This window comes from Homalodisca vitripennis, chromosome 5, assembly GCF_021130785.1.
Source record: "Homalodisca vitripennis isolate AUS2020 chromosome 5, UT_GWSS_2.1, whole genome shotgun sequence".
Taxonomy (NCBI): domain Eukaryota; kingdom Metazoa; phylum Arthropoda; class Insecta; order Hemiptera; family Cicadellidae; genus Homalodisca; species Homalodisca vitripennis.
In genome coordinates, this window is record NC_060211.1 from 41,733,928 (window position 1) to 41,747,045 (window position 13,118).

Here is a 13,118-nt window from a genome sequence, read left to right on the forward strand (position 1 = left end):
TATTGAGTAAATAAATATATATTTCTGATTGATATCGATGATAAATAATTAATATTTGCCTTTTGTATAATCACCAATAAATACCTTGTGTACAAAATTTCCGATCTGAGAGGTTATTTATCAGAAGCAGGAAAAACTACAGTTTTATTAAATTCGAGGACAATAAAAACATGTTTTTTCTTCTTAGACAATATAGAAATAAACAACAGTACGAAATAATAACGTTTGATATTAAATTTATCTAATATTATACAACCAAAATATATTTATAAAAGTACAAAAAAATAATGAATTGGTAAAACGCAACTCTAAGAAAGTATCATTATTGCAGCGTGTTTGTCTGATAAGAAAGCGGGATAAATAAGGTTCCTTGTACGATAATAACAAGGTTAAAAATATAGGAAATGACATCGAGGCCAGTAAGCATTTCTATCCGCTGTTATCGAGGATTAAGGGGACAAGATAAGCCGATGAAGACGGATACAATCTCTTGCAGCTGTTCTTGAGTTTTGTGCTATTTTGAGCCAAATACACCGTTTTATCTTTCATTTGCGGCTTTTAAATACTGTACCAAATTATACGCTTGTTTTAGAATTTGTAATATTACTAGTTGTTACCCTCGGCTTAACTTAAAGCCTATGCACTTAACTAACGGTTTTCTGCCCCTTTTAACTCACAATATACAGCACAGCATTAGACAGATATAATACCGACAAAGTGGAATTTTAGGGGTTACGTGGTTCCGGATGTCGATGGTTAGTATTATTTGTTGTGAATATTGAATTAATTGTTAAATTATATTGATGGATACACATACCTGTCTATGTCTGGAAGTGTAGAAAGAATTCCTATAATAAAAAATGGAAGAAAGACTCTCACATTATACAGTTATCCTGTCATATTTTTCTTCCTGGAGATATTTCACGTTCCTAAAGGATTCCTGCATGTAAGAGGAAGGTGGTTTGGAGCTAAACTCAACATTAGTATTGAATCATCCTTTTCCACCATAGCTACTTTATGTGTAGAAGACTCGGTTGCTCCACCGTGCTCTTTAGGATCGTGTCAGTCAACATCGTAGTGCACTCAATTGTGTATTTGATGAGACAATGAGAATACCTCTTCATCTAGGTTACACTACTTTTTTAGTATGGATGTCTCTGATGTCGAAATTGATTTGGGTGTTTCGTTTTGAGCTTGTTCGTACTTTGTTGCCGACTATTGTTTGGTCTTTTCAGACGAACATGACTCCAGATTTAAGGAGTCAAGCCTGCAACAGCATCAGATATCGGAAGTCAAGCCTGCAACAGCATAATATTTAAGATGCTGCATCTAAGAGAAAGGTTGACTGGAACTAAATTCAACATTCGCACCTAAAGGATACTTAGCAATTACATTAATAATAACAACACTTTTTTATTTCCTTCTTTTTAATTGAAAATAAATGCGGGTCCTATATCAAAAGAAAAGATCAATATAAATTTACCTGTATGGGAAATTGATACAACCAAAAGATAGCTTTTAATTTAAATCTTATGGATTGTTTAAAAATGTGTTTTTATTATAGGTAAAAATTAATAGAAAAGAAAAAGAAATCTTATAATGTTCTATTCATGTTCTCCACCAAGTTGATGTGTAGTTTATGCTAGCCATAAATAAATATTTGACGGGGTAAATTTTACCAGGCAGTTAGCTTAATGAGATAATTAATTAACACATGCAGGATGAGAAACTGGATGGGATTCTTGACCAGGGATAATTAAATTAAAAATTAAAGAATACGACAAGGTATAAGTTTAAGCTGATGTGTGCTAATGTTGTGTACTATATAATAGCAATTGAAGAAAATAATTAATCGTATTATGTAATTAGTTGAAAATAATATGAACAATTTTGTATTGCGTTTTTAATGTTACAAAGTGTATACTCTTTTTTGTAAAAGGGAAAACTTAACTGATTTTGGGGCCAAAAGCCTAAAATTTAGATAAAAGATAAAATTTCAAAATTTTTGTATCGTTATTTTAGGTAGCCTAAATGGAAGTACAGTATCATAGAATAAACATAATCGTTTTCAAACTGAGTACAATCGTATGTCATTTTATTATGTCAGCAACATAACGTATAATGAAGTTACTTTGTTGGATTCGTTGGTAAGATCTTTGGTTATACTGCAGTTAATGTTGGAGTTACTACTATAATCAAAAGGTAAGAACGCAGTTTCGTTTCGAGTTTTAGGATCGTTCATTCTGACGGTTAATTATCAACATCTGTTGCGTCCTCGCTCCAATAAAACAACCTAACTCTCAATAATGTTCCGATTCGAATAAACCGGAAGTAATAATTTATTAAATGCCTTTTAATCGAATCAATGGAATTCCACCAGTGTAAAACCCAACAGCACAGAGTGGGAGGGGGTTTGTAGGGGTTGTTCCGGCTCTGTTTACCGTCGTTAATCAAAGAGAAAATCGGGAGTAGAACGTTTCCACCTATTTAGTGGAACGTTCCTATAATCTATTCTAATTTAATCTATTCATTGATTTCACTGAATAGATTAAAAATATTTAACAAAACAATTAGTTTATGTAACAGTATTCGATTAATAAGCATTAATGTCAACTTTATAAAGAACTTGACTGATTACTTAATTATTTTTTAAACCTAAGTACGAAAGTACTATTTTATTGCATGACCTGACTATAGCGTTTTTGCCCTAATATTTAATGACAACTTTGCTCAGTAAGAATGCTTAAGTATATTTAATGGCCAAACCTGACATACATTGGAGTAAGTGGATCAAACAGTATTCAAAAGAAACTTTTTTGTAGTCATCATTTACATCTTCATTATTGTCTGATTTATAATCCATTTTGTTAGATTCATTCCAGGGCTAGATTCTCAATTGAGTTGTAACATACATCAGACGGCATTATCCAATACGTTTATAAACATTATTTCAAATTCATCCGATTCCGTGGTGTGATAAGATATCAAATATCTGTCATGTTTTCAAGATATATTTATTATAGTCGTATCCGTTCACCACGAGTACTTTTTTTATTATTAGCTCATCAACACATTTAAATTTACAGACGTTCTAAACATTTCGCATTTTGCAACGATTATACGTGTACTAAAAATACAATTAATTATTATATTAGTTTACAGTCACCGTTCAGACAAGACAGCGTACTATTAAAATAATTAAGTGATGGTGTACACAATTGAATTATTTGATTAGGAGTCAAGCTTAACCTTTGACTTCCGACTTGAACGAGAAGGTTCGAGGTAGATAGGGCTCGGTATAGATGCAGAAAAAATTAACTTCAAAAGTTCAAAAAATCTATTTTCAGAATATTCAACCAGTTAGGATCGCAGTAAAAGAAGGGTAATGGAGGGAATTTAGTGTTGGAAAGAAGTTATATTACCGACCTTTGAGAAAGATTCGAACTCTGTAGGATGGTAAGACATCCTTCCAAATGTCACGATATCAGTGTATATTTTGTACACATTATTGAAATTATTTGTGAACGTGTCACTAAAAACATATGTTATCACGTTTGTGATAATGCTTGTGAATATATTGGTCAAAATGTAAGTGATCATATCTCTGAAAATAGTGTGTAAAATATCACTGAAAGTGTGTATGAACATGCCACTGTATGTGCTTGTCAGTATATCACAGAATGTCTTTTTAAACATGTTACTGACAGTGTTCGTCAACATATCACTCAAAATAGAGTTTGTAAACATATCACTTAAGAAAGAGTTGTGATTGTTTTTTTCAGTGACGCCCATATTTTAAACAAAACGTTTTGGGCCCTGGTGCTAGATAAAAACTCTTTAGAAGCAATGATTCTCCTAATCAAACCGTATTCGAATTTGGAATTCAAATGGTTTTCTAATTTAAGAACCTGAGTATACGGGTATGTATAAGAGAAACTGGATAGAGTGCTACAATCATGATATCTCTAAACGACCATAGTGAATACATATGGATATTTTTCCATCTATACCAAGACAACTAAGTTATATCAAAAGCCACTTTACATGTGCAGTGTGTTTAGAAAAAGGTGTCACAGTCTTCTGTGGCTGATAGTACTCATCATTGAAAACAATAAATGTCCTGTAAAGAAAGGTCGAGAAATGTGTCGTTTGGCCGCTAGCCAGTACTTTGTATTGAAAAATTATTATCTTTAGAACCAGTGAAACTAAAGATATCAAACTGGTACATAGTTTGTGATAAAGAAGAGGTAATTACTTATATATTTAATTTAACTCTTTGAATATAAGTATCACTAGGTAAAATTTTGTATGTGATTGTACTCAGCTTGTTTATAAATTTATTTATTCTGCTATCTTCTTGTTTCTATCATGGATAGCAATGAGAACAATGTAAAAATGTTTGCCAATGTTGTGAATCCTATGGTGTTACTTGTACCATCATTGATCATGGTGTTATCTATGAATAATAGAAGTCTATAGGTGAGTTCTTTTTCGTGATATCGTGCGAACGAAGAGTAAGAAATACATTTTTTAGAGCCCTCTGAGTGATAAATCTTAGCTAATAATGTAATGCAGATTTTCTAGTTAACACATATAAAATAAAAAAAAAACTTATAATAGAAAATATCCAAACAGATTCTAGTAAACAAGCCTATTTTTTAATTTTTTTAATTTTTTTTTATTTTACATTTCAACGAACATCTCCATTTTTACAGTTTTAAACAATAATTAAACAATGAAAGCAAACAACTACAGTGACAAACAGAGCAATAACGATTAATAAACTATTTAAGCGACGAAACGGATATAAACTATGAATGACAATAATGTAATTAATTATTAGTGTGCCGTGCTTTGAACTATGGAAAACAACGAACAATAACAGCAATAAATTAGCACGAAACAATGAGAATAAAACCATGAATAAACAAGAATAGACAAGAATTAACAAGACACAATATATAAATAACAGCAATGAGAGACGTACAGGTAAAGTATAAGAACGAGTGTCTTCCCTCATTGTGCAACTACTAGACAGATAATAACTCAGATAACCTAGCTGGTTAAATTAGAATTTTAATTACTAGTTCTAAAAGAAGTAGACCTTAAACCCGTACATATATTTTTAACAAGTCCCTAGAACGAGCCTTATTTTAAACTTCGGTTTGTCTTAGAAAGAGATGTTTTTTCTTTAATCAGTATGTAAACTTTCATTACTTAAAATTGTATGAAGAGTTTTATAATATTAAAACTCTTAAATAAGGCACAGCTCAGACATTTCAATTTCTTCCTACACGTAAAAAATGATATTTCAAATTGTTGTGAAATATTAATTAAGCAGGTAAATTGTTGACGTTATCTCTTACGAGTTATCTGAAGAGTGTATGCCGCGATAAGAGCGGCAGTATAATATATAGTGAGCGCTGCCAGAGCTTACCGTGTCATAATAAACGTTCAAGTTACAGAAGAGTGTTACTCGCTGCCGAGATGTCTGCTAAGTTGACCAAGGACTCTGTATTTACTGCAACCTCTGGCATGAGGATGCCTGTCGTGGGCCTCGGTACATACGCCAGGAGCACGGAGGAGAGGGTGAGTACAGCAAAATTATTGTCATCTTTGAGCACAGGCTGAAAAGTTGGGTTTTTGTTCATAAATAGATATAACTTTTGTAAAGCTATCTAACTTTGAGAAAACGATTGTGCGTGTGTATGCATGTTTTACAATCAAAAGACATTGATGATATTTATTGTGTGTTTTAATGTGAAATATGGTAATATATGCTAACAATTTATTACCCATTATATAACTGTTTCCTATTTTATCATCGAGTCTCGTAATCTAAAACTCCACGTTTTCTAAAATTGAACACTAATAAAGTATAAAAATTAAATGCGATTGATTTTTATTCAGCCTTTTTCAATGATATTTTATACCATGACATAAATCACATCGTCTTATAAAATCTTTTTTTATAATAAATTGAATTAAAAATTTATTTCAAATAAAAAATAAGTTATATTACTGAACTGACGAACGAATAAGTTAGACTTAAAGTTTTATATATTGAATATATGATTTTTTTGTTTACTACTTTTAAAAGTACGAAACTGTGATTAGAAAAAACATGATTCTAACATGAAATGGTACACTTAAATTTTAATGAAATTAGTACCCTTATGTCTTCAGCCTAAATCCTTAAATTAGCAACAAAGAGTTTCAAAAGTATACAACCGTAATAATAAGGAAACAGAAGAATAGAATATAAATGGATAGTCAAAGCTAAAGGTATTCTCTCGTACTTACAGCATTAAGATATTTCCAGTATTAAAAAAGATTATGTGTTTTTATTAATTGCTTAGTTTACATTATCAAGAGACCATATATTTCTCAAAATTATATAAGTATATAAATACAACTGAATCCAGTAGCAAGTTTCATAAACTACATTTAACCATTAATTTTTAATGAAACACATTAAAGTAAAAACTTATTTTATTAAAGATATTGTTGATCAGGAAAAATATGATTTTTAAAATGCAGATTTTGGCGATCTAGCAGTGTTTATAGTCCAAATAAGCAAGCAAATACTGTATTAGCTGTTAATGAATACATCATTATTGAATTTCCTTTGTACGATAAAAATAGTGATATGGTTTACTTTTGCAGTCGTCAGACGAGGACATTACAAAGGCAGTGGAGTATGCCCTAGAGGCTGGCTACAGACACTTCGACACCGCCTACATGTACAGGAACGAGAAAGCAGTGGGGAATGCGTTCAAGAAGTGGTTGGATAGCGGCAAAATCAAAAGGGAGGAGTTGTTCGTCGTTACTAAGGTGAGAAGATAAGTTAGTAGATCTTTAAATAACCTAATATGTCTAACTCCTTTTGTAATAACCGTAATTAATTTAACAGTCTTTACGAAATTATAATCTTTAACAGGAAAATAGAGTACATGTCATGAATGCGTTATTTCATATCATTTCGTACGTAATGTGCAGTTAGACTGCAAAAAGATACAAAATATTGTCTAATTCATGAAACTATTTATATTGGTTACAGTTGCCTATGGTGGGGAACAATGAAAAGTTGGTAGAGAGGTACCTGAAGGAGTCTCTGGAAGACCTGCAACTAAGCTATGTAGACCTGTACCTGATCCACAAACCCGTGGGTTTCCAGCCTGGAAAGGTACTGTTTCCTACAGACGAAAACGGATACCTGAAACTGGACTACGACACAGATCATATCGCTTTGTGGAAGGTAATTATATTTAATTATTTTTATAATATAACACCGATATTAATTAAACAATAACCTAACAAATGCAATAATAAACACAAACTGGTACCCGCGGTTTCTCACGCGATTTTCTAAATTGAATTTCTTATACTACTAATTTGTAAAAGATGTAATATGATAAAGTTCTATGACACTTTTTACGGCCTTAGCCGTTCTCTTTGGTGCCTAATTAACACGATAAAAAATATATATACGTATGTATCTCCTGGAAATCTAATTCGGGCAAAAAGCCTCTACTTCTGGCTCTTGTATTATACTTTCGGTCTAAGATAATTCTAGTGAAATAAGTTTGCGTTGTTTTCCAGATAAAGAAAATATACAAACATAAGTCTAAGAAGTGTATTACGGACTAGGAGAAAATCCTTCCTTTATCCTTAATTCAGATATACATGAAACATGAAATTACTTATTAATTTCAACCAACATTTCAATATTATTGTTTGTAATGTTTTCCGTTATAGAAGTCTTGTAGTGTTTGGACTGTAGTCTAGGAAAAATGGATCGTTGAGAAATAATTGGCCATTTCAGTGTATTCACTCAAACCACTGTTATAATGCCCTTACACAATGAAGTCCACGAGTTTGGACTATCTTTACGTGAAGATATTCACAGCTTTGGTCATGCATTAGAGGTTTTTGTTTTTAATTCGTCAATGATGCAATCTGGAGTAAAAGATTTTACTCTTTTACAATTAACTTTGTCTTTGCTCATGCCATTACTCAATGTAAAACAACATAAGCACATAGGGGGTCATACGAGGAGGTGGATGTGAGACAAATTCACGTTACGTAAATGATAACCAGCTTTAAAAACATGCGACTTATATATCTGTTTTTATTTCAATCCCTGATTATAATTATTGTAATATCATTTTTGTGGTAATCGAGTAAAACGTTTAGTTCATTCCTGCAATGATCAAACGTTTATGAAGTCTACAATCCCTAGTATTAATTTGTGTTTAAAAATGTATGACTACATTTATTAAAACAAAACTGTAGTCAGTTCCACGATTTCATATTCTCCTCTATCACAGAATGCTGTACAGTATCCGTTGCCCAAATATCGTCAGCAATGTTTCTCTTGCAATTTATAATGTTAAGCTATGATATACATATTCTTCTTCATAATTTAAAATAAGAATTACGTAATAAAAGATTGAAATTGAGATAAAAGCATACGTTTATGATGGCTTTCACTTACTATAAAGCCATTTACTTAAAACTTTTATTTGGGCTGTTTGTAATGAGTATTACCTTGACGTAATTGCAAAACTCTGTCCATTATTTGAAATTTTAAGTAAATGCTATTTTGTTAGGATAAATGATTTGAGAAGAAACAACAGATACAAAAACTAAAAATACCGAATGTACAAGATTATAACTTAGAATCACCATTGTAGGCGATGGAGGCCCAAGTGGACGCAGGAAGGGCCAAGTTTATCGGCCTGTCCGACTTCACAATTGCCCAGATGGAGCGGATCCTGAAGATCGCGAGGATTCGCCCCTCTACGGACCAGGTCGAGTGCCATCTCTACTTCCAGCGGAAAGAGCTGCGCGAGTGGGGTAAGAAAAACGGGATACCAGTCACATCTTTTGCAACCCTGGGCTCTGGTGCTGCCGTGTCTATCTTTGATAAAGGAGGAAACATGACTGAGTGAGTATATCGTGCGTTTTAAAACTGATTAGTAGAGATCATGTACCTAGAAAATATGTTTCTAAAGTTATGTATGCACTTGACAGTTAATGATCTGATCTTTTGTAAGATCATACACAATCGAGCTTCATGATCACCGTTATGTAGACGACATAGTCCGGATGCTGCAAGGAAATAATTGTAAAGTTTTTAAATTCATGAACTGACTACCTCGTTGTTTTCATGAATGGAGTCATAAGGAATGCTTTGGTGTAAATCTCACTAATACATTTACTAGTAGTTCACTTTAATAGAATAAGAACATCAAATGTATTTCTTGATTAAGGGTATATTTAGACATAGCATGCGATCATAAAATAACGTCTAATCATTAAATATCCAGGGTTGAATTTAGGTTTCAGGTTAACTTGGAATGAATCCCTTGGACTGTATTATTCCACAATATGTTGTATTAGTCATTCTAATAGCCATTGTGTACTGAGGCTTGATGTATTATTTCAGTTATTTCTAAAATTTGATGCTAGGGCTGCACCACATAACTTTGAATGTTAAAATATTTGATACCTAACCATTAACTACACAGATAATAGCACGAAAGCTCAATTCATAGTATTTGATGTGTTATCTGTTGCTTAACTAATACAATGAAATGTATTATTGTTGCTAAATTTCCCAGGTAGTACGATTACAGTGTAGTAAACAGAATAAACATGGTATTTTAATGTGACAGATTTTAGTTTTTTGTAATAGATGACAACAGTTTTTGATCAAATGGCCACACTATGATAACAGTGGATTTTAATAGTATTTTGGAGATAAAATAAATAGAAAATAACATTAATAGAATTAAAATTACAACATCGAGAACACTGCAAGATCTTCTATAATTAAGCTTTTTTAAAATAATAATTATAAGTGACACCCTCATATCTTGATGAAAAGCTCTGTCACAGACAACAAAAGAAGAACCCAATGACAGAGGAGGTTGTGATACGCATAGCCCAAGCTCACGGCAAGAGCCCGGGCCAGGTGTTGTTGAGACATATGGTGCAGCTCGGTGTCGCCGTCATACCCAAGAGCTCCCACCCCGACCGCATCAAGCAGAACATTGACGTGAGTACTCTATCTCCTTTTAACAAAAACACATAATAAATCAAATTTAATAATTATATAATCCTTTTAATCTTTTTCATCATGATTAATTTTGTTTCCTACATGAGTTATATTCCTTTCAAATTTTAGATTTTTTAATACTAAATTTACTCAGGTATTCCATGCTCTGGCCTAGTATGGTATATTTTAGAGGTTAAATCTTCTTTTTTCATTTGTTAATGAAAATGTTTTTATTAATGTTAATTCATTCCCTTATTTTGATTTACGAGTTTTGAGTGACATTGGTATAATGCAGACTGATGAACTCGTTTCCCCACACACAGGCTGATTGATGCCCATGTGGGGATAATTTCATATGAAGATATTTTTATGTATTTTATTTACTCTGTATATAAATTTTGGAAATAAATCAATCAATCAATCAATAAATTATACTACAATATGTATGATGAAAACCCGAATTATTTATACAAATATTTGTCATATTATTTAAAAATAATTTTCATTTTCCAGATTTTTGATTTTGAACTGACGGACAAAGATATGGCTGATTTGGGTGCTTTCGACTTGGGTGAAGGTGGAAGGAAATTTTTCGTCTCCAATATGGTGAAAGGATACGATAAACACCCAGAGTGCCCATATGGAAAACCATAACCTGCTTCCAAATAGAGAACAACGAACAAGGATTACTGAGTCAATATTTATTTATAACATGCAAAACACAAGTGTGTGAATTTTTATATTTTCTCAAATAACAGTTCATGTATTATTGTCATTATGTGTTAATAGTGTTGGAGCTATATTACAAATACAGTTTGTATATGTATCTATATTAACATTTATTTTAATAACCATCACTACATTTAATATAGTTTTTCTTATAGTATTATGTTTATAATAAAACAGTACAAAAGTTATCAGTTTTTTTATGAGATTAGTATAACTAAGTGTTTGGTAGAGAGTTCAACTGAGCGAGAATATAATCAATTTTTCATAAACATCAATGTGCTCCGCAATATAAAATTTCACATATAAATAGATTTTATTAGTAATTCCTAATCCGTGAGAATTATTTATTAGTAATTCCTAATCCGTGAGAATTATTTAAACAGAGACAGAGACTATTAATAAGTATTTAAAAAGATAGAAACATTAAATTTAGAATTAAATCAAAGGATTTCGTGTCTATTGCTAGGTTCATGCTAGATTTAACACACGACATGAGTTATACGTAGTTAACTGTAACCTGGGAACGGATTCGTGTTCTTAAACCGCTCGTTTAGTAGATATAATCCTGGTATGAAAATTATGAATGAACTCTAAAAGTATCAGTTGATGCTTCTGATTGCGGTGAGCTATAGATCTCTATTTATCAACTCAACAGAAACTTCTTTTCTGCAGGTACCTTCCGGCTCTTGGGATTACAGTTTTAAATCCAGAACTATGAGAGCTTTTGGCCTCTTAGAGCTTTTAGTTCTCTTTAATGTCTTGGCCTCAGAAAGTTTTTGATTTTTGAAAGCCAACGGGAATTCGAAATCTTCTGTATAATCACTGACACCTCCACAAGTCTGTAGCTTTCACAGCCAGAACTTCCAACAGGTAAAGGTATTCTTCTTATTCTTATTCTTATTCTATATTACTAAGGCTGTAGAAGCTCCAAACCACCGAAAGAATCCGTACGCCAGTGTTAATTTGAGTATCTTCTTCAACCAATCAAATCATTAAATGATTTTACTTGGAATAAATCTGTTTTCTAATATTGATAATTGTATAAAAAATCAGTAAATTTGAGAAGAAACAAGGTTTATAAACAAGCCACACAAATAAACAACTAGTATCCTCAATGCAATTGTGTGGAATAATATTAAAATAATACGGCAAGATTTAGATATTATTGATTTGTTGAGTTTACGTGATAGAAAGTATTGGGTTGTTGATCAAGTGAAACAATACAAATGTCGACATTCCGATGACTGAATATGTAGTTAAAAACAATTTCTTCAGCCTTTAGAGCTGAAAAAGTTTACAAAACGTCAAGTACTAAACTACAATAATTAAAGTGCTTAACATATAGATTCGTATACTATGGTAAGAATCCATTATTAATATAGCAACGTGATAATCTCTTCTATCATATGGCGATTTTTTAAAGGAATCTTTATATCTTCAAATTCAAACAGGAAATTGACAGAAAACACCAAAAAGTGAGAGGAGTTGTTTACTTTGTGTATACTGATTTAGTAAACAATCAAATCTGAACAGTTACAAAATGAAGGGTGCGAGTGATGAAGGTTAAGAGATAGTGATAGCTATAAATGCGTATTAATCGATAAATTTTAAAACTATTCCAATTAATCGTTCTTTAAACCAAAAGAGTTTTAATATTAAATATTAAAACTTAAACATTATATGAAGGAAACAGGATTTTTTCCGGACATTTGCCATTGTTCAGTGAAACAAGAAATCAGTAACACTACGTTTAGAGAAACCGTATCCCCGGAAAAATCCTGTTTCCTTCACAATCCTTCCATCTCCCCACCCCCCCCCCCCCCCACCCCCCCCCCCCCCCACCCCCCCCCCCCCCCACCCCCCCCCCCCCCCACCCCCCCCCCCCCCCACCCCCCCCCCCCCCACGCCTACACACATAATTCAGAGCGAAAATATTAGGAGTTATGCTGAGATTTTTATTCTTTACATACATAAGACCAACACTGCAGTATTGTTCAGTGGTGTCTGGTCTAGTCATCAGAAGAATCTCATCCTCACGTAGAGAGTACAGAACCGCTCTTTACATCTGGGAATGAGGTTTGGACTGTATCTATCGGAAGGTTCCTCTCTGTATAATTTGTTGGGCTGATGTCTCTTAAATCTAGAAAAACGGATTTCAGGTGTCATTTCCCTCTTCCGAATAGTGAACTCTGTAATTGAGTGAAAATCTGTACTCGGGAGAATATCTCTTCATGGACGAGATCTTCCAGCAACGAGATCCAGAGGGTTATTTGTTACACTATCGCAGTCCATCAACTAAGGAATGAACAGCACTCTGGTGATAATT

General features: G+C 32.5%; 1 protein-coding gene across 1 annotated transcript; it reads left to right on the plus strand.

Annotated features, from left to right (window-relative positions):
• Positions 1-5,439: 5,439 nt before the first annotated feature.
• LOC124362077 (1,5-anhydro-D-fructose reductase-like) lies at positions 5,440-10,899 on the plus strand. The gene is made up of 6 exons (XM_046816249.1): positions 5,440-5,589; positions 6,667-6,834; positions 7,061-7,258; positions 8,697-8,950; positions 9,904-10,063; positions 10,577-10,899. The coding sequence occupies exons 1-6, from the start codon at positions 5,488-5,490 to the stop codon at positions 10,715-10,717; spliced, it is 1,023 nt and encodes a 340-aa protein (XP_046672205.1). The 5' UTR covers positions 5,440-5,487; the 3' UTR covers positions 10,718-10,899.
• Positions 10,900-13,118: the final 2,219 nt, after the last annotated feature.

Coding starts and splice junctions, on each gene's coding strand:
- LOC124362077 (XM_046816249.1), top strand. CDS start 5,488: ATGTCTGCTAAGTTGACCAAGGACTCTGTATTTACTGCAACCTCTGGC. Junction 6,835..7,060: donor AGTTGTTCGTCGTTACTAAG/GTGAGAAGATAA, acceptor TATTGGTTACAG/TTGCCTATGGTGGGGAACAA. Junction 10,064..10,576: donor GCATCAAGCAGAACATTGAC/GTGAGTACTCTA, acceptor TTCATTTTCCAG/ATTTTTGATTTTGAACTGAC.